The sequence below is a fragment of the Microcaecilia unicolor genome, chromosome 4 (genome assembly GCF_901765095.1).
Source record: "Microcaecilia unicolor chromosome 4, aMicUni1.1, whole genome shotgun sequence".
NCBI classification, from domain to species: Eukaryota; Metazoa; Chordata; class Amphibia; order Gymnophiona; family Siphonopidae; genus Microcaecilia; species Microcaecilia unicolor.
This window is the reverse complement of record NC_044034.1, coordinates 179,632,484-179,647,265: the sequence shown is the minus strand read 5'-3', so window position 1 is coordinate 179,647,265 and position 14,782 is coordinate 179,632,484. Positions and strand designations below refer to the sequence as shown.

Below are 14,782 nucleotides of genomic sequence, written 5' to 3'. Positions count from 1 at the left end.
CCCGCCTCCCACGTCACCGGCACCGCCTCCCCGTCATCGGCCCCGCCTCTTACGTCATCGACCCCGCCTCCCCGTCATCGGCCCCGCCTCCCACGTCATCGGCCCGCCTCCCACGTCACTAACCCCGCCCAAAACGTCATTAACCCCACCCAAAAACGTCATTAACCCCGCCCCCCCGCGGCCGAAAAAAAACCGCCCGAAGCACAAAAACCAGCCCAAAAAACCGCAACCCGCCGCGGGCAAAAATTTCCCGCGGCGGGTCGCGGAAAACCGCCCAATTGGGCGGTAAAACCGCCCACCTGGCAACACTGCTCACGTTGTTGGCGCCTATGCGCATGCGCTGCTGAGTCTGGCTGACTGGCTCCATGCTGCCTTCCCGTGCGCAGCGCGTCGTTCATCTGTTTAGCACCGCCCCAGCTCTGACGCACGCGCCTGGACTATGGAGCCTCGCAGGCAGTCTGACTCTCCAGGACCTGGAAGGGTGTTGCTGACGCCGACGCCGCATTGGAGTGCAGCAGTGCTGAGAGGAGAGAGGAGAGCCGGCGCCGCTGCTGGATGATTGATCGCTGCTCCCGCTCCCGCGGCGCTCCGCCTTAATTTTGTTTTTTGCTGAAACTGAGTCAGACTGTGGTGGACAGCATTGGTAAGGTTTTGCCTCGTTTGTTGTTAACTTTTCATTACTTTGTTGGCTGGCTGGCGAGGCGTGGGCCTACTTATGGATAAAGAAAAAGAAAGTGCATTTGAGGCTGCAGGTTGGGTGGGGGAACTCAACTGGAACCAACCAGGCCAGCTGGGGAAGAAAAGAAAGACAACAGCCAACAGCAGGCAAGGAAATTTCTGTGTGGGGGGGGGGGGGGGGGGGAGAGAGAGAACAAGCTAGAATCAGGGAGGAATGAAGGAAGGGAGAGTAAGGGCAGCAGGAAAGGAAAATAAGAGCTGATGGAACAGAAAAGACAAAGAGGAAGATAGGAAAAACAAGGCAAGGAAATTTCTGTGTGTTGGGGGGGGGGGGGGAGAGAACAAGCTAGAATCAGGGAGGAAGGAGGGGAGACTAAAGGCACAAGGAAAGGAAGAGATAAGCTGATGATGAGTAATAAAATGGATTGTGACATATGTATAGCAATAGCACAGTCATATTTCCAGTTCTAGTAGTACTTAAGATCCAGCAACTATGTAAAAAAAAAAACAAAGTAATTGACTTTAAAATGATGGCTCGGAGTAAATGTAATGACAAGGATGTTTAAAGTGGTAGTGCTTAAATATAGGTAGCAATGGAGGGTAATCAATCATGTGATAGGCTTTCGGTTTTGTATAGTACTACTACTACTCTTTAACATTTCTAAAGCGCTACTAGGGTTACGCAGAGCTGTACAAGTTAACAAAGAAGGACAGTCCCTGCTCAAAGGAGCTTACAATCTAAAGGACAAGAATGCAGTCAATCAAATTGGGGCAATCTGGGTTTCCTGGTTAGTCCAATGGTTAGGTGCCGAAAGTGACATTGAAGAGGTGGGCTTTAAGCAAGGATTTGAAGATGGGGAGGGATCATAGATCTGTGTAATGTTATTATTTAGTGTTTAAGATGGATGATTATGTTATGCCTTCTTGAAAATATCTGTTTTCAGTAGCTGTGTGCAGATGTATGAGAAACTGGCTTTTAGAAAATTAAAATAAAATATGAACCTTTTTTTTTTAACTTTCCACATAGGCACCCTGCTATAATCAGGCTCTTTTGAATGTAGGTACTTTTACACCTTAATACTAACTTGACTGGCACCAACTAAAGTTCATTTAAATGTCCTGTTGAAATTCTAAAGCTGTGTTATTCTAGATCTGTAAAGGGACCGGTGCTATATTGTACTGATCTGCAAATGGGAATGATGAGTGAGGAAATTACATTTGCAGATGACACAAAATTCAAATCTGTTAAAATGCATGCGGATTGTAAAAAATTGCAGGAAGACCTTAGGAAGTTGGCTCTTGGGCCAAACCGGGGGGGGGGGGGAGGGGCGGGGGGGGGGGGGGGGGCAACTGATAGTCTGCAGGGGGGCACCAGAGACCCTTGGCACGGCCCTGTTAATACAAAAGTATTCCCCTCAAAGTTAACTTATAACACCTACAAATCAAAAAATATAGAGAAACCAATGTCTCATTGCTTGGTTATCATCCAGTATATCCAGTTTTTAACCAACTGCTTGAGTTGCAACACTTCTTTGCCACTTATGTGATCAAAATTATTTTAAAAATGCATAACCGGTCGCCATGCATTGCAACAAATTGCCACTTGAAAGATAAATTCAGATAATATGCATTAGTGGACGTAATATAGGGAAGGGCGAAGGAGTCGTGTGTTTCCTAGGTGATTCGTACCATGGTTTCTTTTCTTATCTCCCGGGCCGCAGTTTGTGGCAGAGCAGGTGCCCGAGTCTACATGGGGTTCTGGCTGTAGGTTGGGCATCCAGGTTGAATGGAGTATAAAATAATCGGTCCCGGGCCTTATCAAGCTACGAAACTGTGGAATAAAATTATTGAGCTGTTTCGTGCTGGTATGTCATTGCAGAAGCACCGTATACATTTCAGAAGTTATGATAATTGCTTTTCTGCATCTGAAGCAGTAGAGTACCTGCATGATTTGCTGCGATGTAACCAAAATTTTGGACCAGATGTATCTCGCAAACAGACAATTCAGCTGCTAAAAAAATTTCTGAAAAATCATGTAACTGAAGATGTGAAAGGAAGATGGGGTACAGAAGATGTTGAAGACAATGGATGCTTATATAAGTTTCTTCCTTCCTCGCCCCTGAAATCATTTCCAAAGAAAGCCATGTGTAGATCTGACCCACCTGAATTCCCAGGCTGGGAGGAAAATGAACCAGAAACTTCCCAAGAGCATAACCCAATGAAGTCCATCACAATGAGGTCTGATTTGTGGTACAAACGTCACAGTATTGCAATTGGAGAAATTCCTGCATGTAGACTGATTAAGCGCAGAGAATTGATGGATGCAGACGTAGAAGAAATATGGAAATTCATGACACTACTGCATTTGCAGAGGATCCTTGGACTGGACTCGTTGAATGATGTATTAGATACAAAGCTTGTAAATCCCAAGCATATAATGCACAATGTGTACAGTACCATTAAGCAAGGAGTTGTAATCTTGGAAGATAAGTCAGAGGAACTCCCTCATTGGATGCTGTCAGCAATGAAGTGTTTAGCAAATTGGCCTGATTTTTCAGATATGAAGCAACCAAGGGATGTCTTCAAGACCATAGCAGATTATCATAGCCATCTGAAAGAACCTCTTCTCACATACCAACATTTTGATGCTTTTGTAAATGTTTTGGGTCTGTTACAGAAAAGGCAGGTAGCCATTGCAGCACTTCAGGTTTGCTGTCTTCTTCTTCCGTCAGAGAATCGAAGAAAGCTTCAGTTACTGATGAGGATGATGGCCAGAATTAGCCTTAACAAAAGGATGCCTTCTCTTTCTGACACAGTGGGAAATAGAATGCTGATGGTGCAGACCTTTTCACGTTGTATTTTGTGTTCTAAAGATGAAGTGGACTTGGTCGAACTGTTGGCTACTAGGCTTGTAGTATTTATGATGGACAATTATGTTGAAATTTTAAATATTCTTCATACCTTGCAAACTACTGTTGAAGAACATGTGGCACATTTGCGCAGAGTCCAGATTAAATATCAAGGTCCTGATTTGGATGCAGCCTTATCTACGCACTCATACTACTCTTGGATAAATACTGATAACTTTGAATTCCAGAAATCAAGTCATGCCGAAGAACAACTTGCAACGTTACTGGAGGAAATAATAGTGAATAAAAAATTATCTGTCAAAGACAAAAAGAAGAAGCTAAAACAGTTTCAGAAATCTTATCTTGGAATCTACAAGGAACGATTTCCCACTCCTGAAAGTGAGGCAGTGTTGTTTCCAGAAAAACCTAAACTGAAGCCTCTGCTTCTGTTTTTTGCACTGAAAAAGCCTTTCCAGCCATTTCAAAGAACAAGAAGCTTTCGAATGTAAATATTTGGTTACTGACTTAAATGTTACAGACTTCTGAAAACTGGTAGTTTACTACTGAAAAGACTTTTAACCATAAGACAGTGTTAAACTTTTATCAGACATTTGGTATTAAGTCATGAGCCATTATCAGTATTTTGGTGACTATTTCACTTGGAGACAGAACGAGTATACCTCGCAATATGATTGCAGTCATAGATAGCAAAGTACGATTTGGATATTTGGTGCATTTCAGCTCTGACTTTGGGATTTATAATTTGGGGGGAGGGGTTGTTGATTTTTGTTTAAAAAGAACTTCATAATCAGGTTTACTAAAATAAATAAAATGTATTTTTACATTTTTAAATTCAGGACTTAAGTTTTTTTGTTTTTAAATCGGTTTTCAGATAGAAAGAAAAGGAATTGAGGATTGTGATCAGAGGTCAAACACACCTGAAAATACCCAGATTGCAACCAACCCTTTGGGTTATTATCCTATTTAGGAAATTTTCAACCTATAATTATTTTGTTTTAATCCATGTACAAGATGATCAAAATGAAGTAAAGGATTTTAGAGAACAAAAAAATATGCTTACATAACCTAATTTTTTGTTTAGTACCAGCCTTTATTCAGATGAAATCACTAAAATCACTAAAAACCAACCTATTTAGTAAGGCATACCCTACAGATCCGACTTAAATGCCTGAACCCTGCTACACAAGAAACCAAAGCTCGTAATTGGACATACCATAACTCCTCCTCTCGATAATTCCCCAATGTGTCTGTAACACATGCACCATACTATACCTCAATATCCCTACATCCCCTCTTACATTAGAGACTCCTCACATGTTACTAATATATTAGACCAATTACAGAATCTAAACAAGGATATTTAGTGACATTTGATGTGGAGTCCCTCTACACGAATATCTCTCAGGATGAAACACTTGTAGTTAGGGAAGCATTAGAAAGAAGGACTTTACAGAAAAGGATACCCACGGAATTTATTCTGGAGTTAGTCACTATTGTATTGAAAGAGAACTTTTTTGACTTTGAAGACATGTATTACAAACAAATAAAAGGGACAGCCATGGGTACAACGGTAGCACCATCTTTATACAATCTTTTATGGCTAATTTCGAAAAGAAGTTTTTACAAAATAATCCATTCAAAGAAAATATTTTAATATGGCGAAGATTCATTGACGATATACTAATGATATGGGTAGGTAACAAATCTGTGTTGATGGATTTTTATGCCTGACTAAATACAAGAGATGTGACTCTGAAATTGCAAATCAATTTTAGTAGAAATGAGTTACCCTTTTTAGATATAAAGATCCACTTAAGATATGGGAAGTTTATAACCACAATATATTGTAAGACTACAGATAGGAACAAAATTTTACATTACAATAACTGTCATAGTCAAGCACTTAAACGTAATCTTCCTTTCAGTCAGTTCCTCAGAGTTAAAAAATTATGGGGTCCTTTTACAAAGGCATGCTGAAAAATGGCTTGTGGTAGTGTAGGCATGGGTTTTGGGCGCACGCTGATCCATTTTTCAGCACACCTGTAAAAAAAGGCCTTCTTAAAAGTTTTGCTGAAAATGGACATGTGGCAAAATCAAAATTGCCACTCATCCATTTCGGGTCTGCGACCTTACCGCCAGCTATTGACCTAGCAGCAGGGGCATATCTGCGTGGGGCCACAGGGGCCTGGGCCCCCGCAGATTTTGCCCTGGCCCCCCTCCCCGCCGTCAACCCTCCCCCGCTGCTTACTTTTGCTGGAGCCGAGGTCCGACCTGAAGTCTTCACATTTCGTCTTCCTCCGTGGCCATGCTGCAAGGAAGTAACGCTGCAGTGCTGATTCGTTGAATCCAGTTCGGAGTCTGACGTCGCAGCACGTTGTACGCGCGTACAACAGGCTGCGACGTCAGACTCCGAACTGGATTCAACAAATCAGCACTGCAGCGTTACTTCCTTGCAGCATGGCCACGGAGGAAGACGAAATGTGAAGACTTCGGGTCGGACCTCGGCTGGCGGGGGTTGGGGCCCCCCGCCAGCAAAAGTAAGCAGTGGGGGAGGGTTGACGGCGGGGAAGGGGGTGGAGAGAGGCGGCGGCGGCGGGGGGGGAAGGGAGGCAAAAATGTGCCCCCCCTCTCTGGCTCTGGCCCCCCCTACCGCCGGATTCCAGATACTCCCCTGCCTAGCAGTAAAGTCTCATGCGGTAACCGGGTGGTAATGATGTATGCGCACCAAATGCCACTTGGAGCGCATCCGATACGTGTGTCTGAAAATAAAAATTATTTCTCGGCCGCGCGTTATCGGACGTGCACCAAAAATGAAATTAACCCAAGAGCCACACGGTTGCCGGGCAGTAACTCCATTTTGGTGAGCGTTGGACGCACATAGAGCCTTACGCGGCTTAGTAAAAGGACCCCTATTGTTCAGACGACCATGAATATAAAAAACAGATAAATTTAATGGTCAAGAGATTCACACAAAGAGGATATCCCACCAGACACATTCAAGAAAGTATATCAAGTGCAGCACAATATGATAGGAAGAATCTTATGCAGATTAATAGGATGAAAAATAATAATAACAAAGTTGTTTGCACTCTATATTATGATCATTTGTCAACTGATATTATTAAAATATTAAGGAAATATTGGCCACTGGTTCAGAGTATACAATATTTTTCTAATAGAGAACTACTGATAGCCTTTAAGAGGAGTAGAAATCTAAAAGATTTTATAGCACCTTCAGCACTTCCAAAACCCATCAAGAAGGATCTAATATGGGGTCATTACCCATGTCTACATTGTTCTGTTTGTTCTGTGAACTTGAAAGCAAAATTTTTTTTTTTACATCTCAGAACAGGAGAAAAATTTGAGTTGAAACAGTACTCAAATTGTAAAACTTCACAAGTTGTTTATGCAATATTATGCCCGTGTGGACTCACATACATTGGCAAAACCATACAAGCTTTTAATAAACGGATTATGGAGCATAAACGTGCTATAAAAAGGAAAGCATTGGATAAACTGCTAATAGAACATATGTGCGAACTTAAACATACCTTTAAGAAATTAAGGGCTAGGATTACTAAGTGGCGCTATGGGTGAGTTAGCTTTTTTAACGTGCGTAAATGGTTTACGCACGTTAAACGCTAACGCACCCATATAAATGTATAGGCACGTTAGCATTTAACGTGTCTTAAATTTACAGGCATATTAAAAACGCTAATGCACCTTAGTAAACATACCCCTAAGGTTTGTAGTTTTATTGAAATTGAATTTCATTGGAGAGGAGGAGATGTTAATAGATTATTATTGCAGGCAAAACAAAAATTGATTTTCAAGTTTAAAACTGTAAAACCTTTTGGCTTAAACCAGGAATATGATTACTCTGTTTTCTTATGAGGATATCTTGAGAAATTATGGTATTTCATATCTTAGCTTGCTTGTTTATACCTAGTCACTCCTAAATTTTAATTTCTTTTTTGAAGAAATATTTTTTTGGCTCATGTTTTTTTTAGAAGAACCACAGCATTTATGAACATACCTGATTTTTATTACTTTTTAAAAAATTATTTTATATTATTTTGACACATTAGTTTGTGATATTTTTTAATGCTGCCTTGATAATGTTTAATTTTAGATTATGAGCTATTGACAAGTATTAGCCACTTAGCGGTCACTTGCACATATGCATTGGTATGGAAACCATTATTTTCTGGCATTATCACATTAGGGTCTTTTAAGTTTGATGACTGAAAAAAGGAAGCACACGACTATTAGTTTTTAATATTCTATAGCGCCATTTAATGATGTGAATTTAGTACTTGGAACGCACTAATGAAACGTATATAGAACGCTTCTTTTTGACGTCATTTCCCACCATCGGCGCCATTAGATGATGTCTACACAGTGGTAAATACGGTGATTAGAACATTTACTTTAAGTAACATGAAACTAAGAGTTATGGCCGGTGTGGTTTCACATTTAACTTGATTTTTAAAGAAATACATTTTAAATTTGAAACATCGAGGACCTAACGTGAGACATTTAACTGAGTGACCTTTGAACTAAGGAAGATGTTTATATTTGATCACTCAACGGGATAGCTGTGATGCAAACGGATAGAAGTGACAAGGGCTCATTCAGACGTTGTGAACAGTAAGTAGCTTTCTTTTTACTCTCTTAAGACACCACTATACTTTGAATAAGGCAATTATTTATTAGGCGGGAGATCTATTGACAATTTTACCATGCTGAAATGCGGAGATCTTTTACTTTTCGAGTGTTTATTTAACCATATGAACTCTTCATCAATTTTGCCACAATTTTTGCATTAAAAGGTAAAATTATGTATAATCATACCTGATAATTTTCTTTCCATTAATCATAGCTGATCAATCCATAGACTGGTGGGTTGTGTCCATCTACCAGCAGGTGGAGATAGAGAGCAAACTTTTGCCTCCCTATATGTGGTCATGTGCTGCCGGAAACTCCTCAGTATGTCGATATCAAAGCTCCATCTGCAGGACTCAGCACTTAGAGAATTACACCCACAAAGGGACACTCTGCCCAGCTCACCACCGCCGAAACGGGGGAGGGGAATTAACCCAGCTCATCCCCACACAAGTGGGGGAAGGGAATTAACCCAGCTCATCCCCACACAAGTGGGGGAGGGGAATCCGTCCAGCTCATCCCCGTGGAGCGGGGGAGGGACACCACACCCGCCGATGCGGGGGGATCTGGCTTATCCTGCAACCGCAACCGCGGGAGGAGCTGACTGACCCTAGCACCGCCGAAGCGGGAGGGGTACAAAACTGCCCTACAACCGCACGAAGCGGGAGGGAGTGCCGGCAGAATTTATGTCTCAATCCAGCCCCGTAAAACGGAGGGGAGAGGAATGCAGCAGCTCACTGTAACACAAACTCGTCTCAACTCTTGAAGAATCCAAGTAAAAAAACTTGAACCCGAAGTCCTCCTGAAGTAACTGAAGACTAAACTTGAACCTGAAATGCAACCAGAATAGAAACCATACAGATATCTGGGCGGGGCTATGGATTGATCAGCTATGATTAATGGAAAGAAAATTATCAGGTATGATTATACATAATTTTACCTTCCATATCATCAAGCTGATCAATCCATAGACTGGTGGGATGTACCGAAGCAGTACTCACCCAGGGCGGGACATAGAAATCCCTGAACTCAACACTGAAGCTCCACACCGGGCCTCCGCCCGTGCCGCCACAGTCAAGCGGTAATGCTTGGAGAATGTATGGGCCGATGCCCAAGTTGCCGCCTTGCATATCTCTTCCAAGGAGACGGACCCGGCCTCTGCCATCGAGGCCGCCTGAGCTCTCGTGGAGTGAGCCTTCAGCTGGATAGGCGGCACCTTCCCCGCGGCCACATAAGCCGCGGCAATGACTTCCTTGACCCATCTTGCCACTGGAGGCTTAGCAGCCTGCAGACCCTTATGAGGACCTGCCAACAGGACAAACAAATGATCCGATTTCCGGAAATCATTGGTCACTTCCAAGTATCTGATGATGACTCGTCTCACATCCAGATATTTAAGAGCAGAGTACTCCTCTGGGTAGTCCTCCCTACGCAAGGAAGGGAGACAGAGCTGCTGATTCACATGGAAGCGAGAAACAATCTTGGGCAGGAAGGAAGGCACTGTGCGAATAGTCACTCCTGCCTCAGTGAACTGCAGAAAAGACTCTCGACATGAGAGTGCCTGGAGCTCGGAAACTCTTCTGGCTGAAGTGATAGCCACCAAAAAGACTGCTTTCAACGTCAGGTCTTTCAGAGATGCCCTCAACAAGGGTTCAAAAGGCGGCTTCTGTAATGCTCTGAGCACCAGGTTAAAATTCCACGCAGGCACCATTGAGTGCAGAGGAGGGCGCAGGTGCTTACCTCCCTTGAGAAAACGCACCACATCTGGCTACGAAGCCAGGGAAGCACCCTTCAGGCGGCCCCTGAAGCAAGCCAGGGCCGCTACCTGGACTTTAAGGGAACTGAGCGACAGGCCTTTCTCCAGACCTTCTTGCAGGAATGCCAACACTGGAGAAATTGGAGCAGTGAATGAAGAAAATGAGCCTGCTTCGCCACGCTGCAAAGGTACGCCAAACCCTGGCGTAAGCAGTAAAAGTAGAGCGCTTCCTCGCTCTCAGCATAGTGGCGATGACCTTGTCTGAGAAGTCCTTCTTCCTCAGACGCTGCCGCTCAATAGCCAGGCCGTAAGCCCAAAGGGGGAGGGATCCTCCATCACCACGGGACCCTGATGTAACAGACCCTGCTCCACTGGCAGCCCCACCAGGATTATCCGGCCCGGATGCTTTGCTAATCGGTCTAGCACCCTGCCCAACATGGGCCAGGGCGGGAACACATAGAGAAGCTCTTGTGTTGGCCACTGTTAGAGGAGAGCATCTACTCCCAGAGATCGAGGGTCCCGTCCTCTGCTGAAAAAGCGCGGCACTTGGCAACTGGCCGATGACGCCAATAGATCTAGGCTCGGTTGGCCCCAGCGCTTCGTGATATCCAAGAACGCCTGAGCCGATAACTGCCACTCTCCGGGATCCAAGGTATGGCGACTGAGAAGTCCGCCTTGACATTCATGACTCCGGCAATGTGGGCTGCTGACAGCTGCTCTAGGCTCGCTACCGCCCACTGGCATAGATTCATGGCTGCCTTGGCTAGAGGGGCGCTCTTGGTACCTCCCTGGCGGTTGACATAGACCACAGCCGTGGCATTGTCCAACAGGGCCCGTACTGGCTTCAACGCCAGTACCGGGATGAACTCCAAAAACGCCAACCGAATGGCTCTGAGTTCCAGGAGGTTGATAGACCACTTTGCCTCTGCAGGAGACCAGAGCCCCTGCGCTGTCCTTCCCAAGAAGTGGGCTCCCCAGCCCGACAAAGAGGCGTCCGTCGTGACGACAATCCACTCCGGGGTCACCAGAGGCATTCCTGCAGACAACTTGTCTGTCTGCGTCCACCAGCTCAGCGCCTTGCGCACTGCTGGGTCCAAGGGAAGGCGCACAGCATAATCCTCCGACATCGGAGTCCAGCGCAGCAGCAGAGATTGTCGAAGTGGTCTCATATGAGCCCTGGCCCAGGGCACTACATCCATCGTGGCCGACATAGAGCCCAACAGCTGCACATAGTCCCAAGTCCGAATAGGAGAGGCTACTAGGAACTAGTCCACCTGAGCCTGAGCTTGACAATCCAATTGTCTGGCAGGAACACTCTGCCCACTTGGGTGTCGAATCGAACTCCCAGATGCTCCAGGGACTGAGTCGGGCGCAGCTGGCTTTTCTCCCAGTTGATGATCCACCTCAGGGAGCTCGAAGAGCAACCACCCGGTTCACAGCTTTGCCGCACTCTGCATAAGAGGGGCTTGGATCAACCAGTCGTCCAGATAAGAATGGACTTGAACTCCTTCCTTCCACAGGAAGGCCGCAATGACCACCATTACTTTGGAGAAGGTCCGCGGAGCAGTAGCCAACCCGAACGGGAGGGCTCTGAACTGGAAGTGTCGGCCAGTACTGCAAAACGCAAAAAGCGTTGATGAGGAGGCCAGATGGGAATATGCAAGTACGCGTCCTTGAAGTCCAAGGATGCCAGGAACTCTCCTGCCTTCACTGCCGCTATAACAGAGCGGAGGGTCTCCATGCGAAAGTGCCGAACTTTCAAGGCCCAATGGACCCCTTGAGGTCGAGGATAGGCCGTACAGAACCTCCTTTCTTTGGAATCACAAAGAAAAAGGAGTAACGTCCCTTGCCAGGCTGATTCTCTGGCACCGGAACGACCGCCCCCAGGCGGAACAGATTGTCCAAGGTCTGCTGCACTGCCACAGCTTTGACCGGAGACTTGCAGGGAGAGAGTACAAACCCGTCTTTTAAGGGTCGGCAGAACTCTAGCTTGTAGCCATCTCTGATGACTTCCAGCACTCAAGCGTCTGAAGTTATTGTGGTCCACTCGCCCATAAACGAGGACAGCCGTCCTCCAATCTGCACTGAGGCGTGGACCAAGGCCCCGTCATTGGGTACGAGACCCTGGGGGAGGACCGGAGGGAGCACCTCCGGGACGGCGGTCTCTGCGAAAGGAATGCTGCTTGGGGGAGAAGTTCCTCTTGAAGGAAGAGAGGGCAGAGGAGCCCGACCTGCCCGGGCGGTACCGACGGGCTTCCTGAGCCCGTCCTCTGGAGGTACCAGGGCGAGTACTAGCCCGAGCCCTGACCTCTGGTAACTTCTTGCCCTTAGACGTGCCGAGATCGGTCACGATTTTGTCCAACTCGACCCCAAAGAGCAGCTTGCCTTTAAAAGGCAATCTAGCCAGGCGGGATTTAGAGGCATGGTCAGCAGACCAATGTTTCAGCCAAAGCCACCGCCGCGCAGAGATTGTCTGAGCCATGCCTTTACCTGAGGCTCTCAAGACATCATACAGCAAGTCTGCCAAATAGGCTAAGCCCGATTCCAGGGCCGGCCAAACAGCCCTCAAGGAAAGATCCGAGGGGGAAGCCCGCTGCACCATAGTCAGGCACGCCCTGGCCACATAGGAGCCGCAAACTGAGGCCTGCAAACTTAAAGCAGCCGCCTCAAAGGACGACCTTAAGGCCGCCTCCAATCCTCTGTCTTGGGCGTCCTTTAGGGCCGTGCCACCTTCCACTGGTAACGCCGTTTTCTTAGTCACCGCAGTGATTAAAGAATCCACGGTAGGCCACAGAAAGGCCTCACGTTCACCTTCAGGCAAAGGAGCGGCGGGACATAGCCCTAGCCACTTTAAGGCTCGCTTCCGGGACATCCCATTGAGCCGAAATTAAGGAGTGCATGGCATCATGCATGTGGAAGGTTCTAGGCGGGCGCTACGTCCCCAGCATAATGGCGGAGCCAACAGGGGCTGAGGGAGAGACGTCCTCCGGAGAGGAAATCTTCAAAATGCCCATGGCCTGCACTAACAGGTTGGGCAAATCCTCTGAGCTAAAGAGCCGCTGCAGAGGGGTCATCCGCTCCATCCGAGCGGGGATCCGTCTCCTCCAAGGAATCCGCAAAGGACCGTTGGGAGACCTCAGACACGCTGCCCTCATCTACATCGGAGGAGACAAAGTCCTCCAAGGCCTGGGATTCAACCCGAGGGTGTTTACCTCTGGGAACCTCAACCTCTTTACCAGACGAGGGAGCAGGGGCAGCGTTTTGCATGAGGAAAGCCTGATGCAGCAGCAAAACAAACTCGGGGGAGAAACCCCCCAGACTGTGCACTTCCGCAGCCTGGGCAACAGCCCTAGACGCACCCTCAACCGGCGCTCGCAATAGCGGGGGAGAGACATGCTGCGCATCCAAAATGGCGTCCGGCGCGACACTCCGCGAAGGAGCCGCGCGGGAAGAACGGCGCTTAACTTTAGCCGCTTTGTGCCTTCGCCCAAATTAAGGGCGTTCATGGCATTAATGTCTCCAACCTCAAGGGCGGCCCACGAAGAAGCCGTCCGAGCCGCATGGCCGGCCAAGATGGCGGAGGCGAGGAGCGGGGGATGGGCGTTTATGGCGGGAAAAACCGCCACGCCGGAGGAAGGACCGGGACATTCATCGGTCACAAAACTGTCACCCAACAAGGGCGAATCAGGCTGTAAGACCCCCGCATCCCCTCTAGAAGCGCTCAAGCGATCCGGGGAGCGTCCCTTTGCGCCCTCGCCCTCCGACGCCATATGCCACGAGGAGAAGAATCGGGGAACCCCCTGCCCGCTATAAAAAGGTAAAAATTACCTGCTGTCCGCTCCGAGCTGTAACGAACTGGTGTCCCAGTGAGTAGCTGCAATGAACGTTTAAATAAACGTCGAAATAAACGCCTTTAAGGACGTTTAAAAAAATTTTTTTTTTTTTAAACGGAGCCAGCGGGAGGGGGGAGAAAAGGAGGGACCTGGCACCACCAGGTTTGCACTTGCTCAAAAGAGCCCTCAACCCCAGGCACTCAACAAAACCTAAAAATTAGGCTTGGAGGCCTAGCCAGAGCTGCTGCTGTGTGTGACCACCACCTGCTGAGATAGAGAACATACTGGGGAGTTTCCGGCAGCACATGACCACATATAGGGAGGCAAAAGTTTGCTCTCTATCTCCACCTGCTGGTAGATGGACACAACCCACCAGTCTATGGATTGATCAGCTTGATGATATGGAATGGATGATTAAGTTATTTTTTTTAAATCAGGATAAGGGCTATAATAAGAAGTGTATATAGTTACGTTCTTTCACTGTAGCCGCAATATTGTAAGCAGTTGCTATGAGAAAAGTAAGGCATAATAAGAAATTATGGGACCCTTTTACTAAGCCGCATAGGTGACTACGTGCGCCCAATGCGTGTCAATTGGGAACTACCATGTGGCCCTTGCAGTAATTTAATTTTTGATGCGTGTCTGCTACATGTGCCAGAAAATAATTTTTATTTTCTGGCGCGTGGCAGAAACCAGGCAGTAATCGTCATTCTATGTGCGTAGATGGTTACCGCGTGAGACCTTACTGCTAAATCAATGGCTAGCGGTAAGGTCTCAGACACAAAATGGACGCATGCTAATTTAAATTTTGCCACACGTCCATTTTCTTCAAAAATTAAAAAAGGCCTTTTTTACAGGTGTGCTGAAAAATGGATCTCAGCACACCCAAAACAAGTGCCTTCACTACCGCAGCCCATTTTTCAGTGCACCTTAGTAAAAGGGCCCCTTTGAGAAGAAGGGTTAAGCGGGAGTCTATATTA

General features: G+C 46.6%; 2 protein-coding genes across 5 annotated transcripts in view; one reads left to right on the top strand and one right to left on the bottom strand.

Moving 5' to 3' along the window:
- Positions 1-14,782, bottom strand: part of ST5 (suppression of tumorigenicity 5) — a 670,601-nt gene that overhangs the window by 57,117 nt on the left and 598,702 nt on the right. The gene's annotated exons all lie outside the window — the stretch shown is intronic.
- Positions 2,465-4,036, top strand: LOC115468897 (DEP domain-containing protein 1B-like). 2 transcript variants are annotated; one of them, XM_030201024.1, is made up of 2 exons: positions 2,465-3,682; positions 3,866-4,036. In XM_030201024.1, the coding sequence occupies exons 1-2, from the start codon at positions 2,465-2,467 to the stop codon at positions 4,034-4,036; spliced, it is 1,389 nt and encodes a 462-aa protein (XP_030056884.1). The 2 variants fall into 2 exon arrangements, with proteins under 2 accessions (XP_030056884.1, XP_030056883.1); XM_030201023.1 differs by having other exon boundaries at positions 2,465-4,036.

Coding starts and splice junctions, on each gene's coding strand:
- LOC115468897 (XM_030201023.1), top strand. CDS start 2,465: ATGGAGTATAAAATAATCGGTCCCGGGCCTTATCAAGCTACGAAACTG.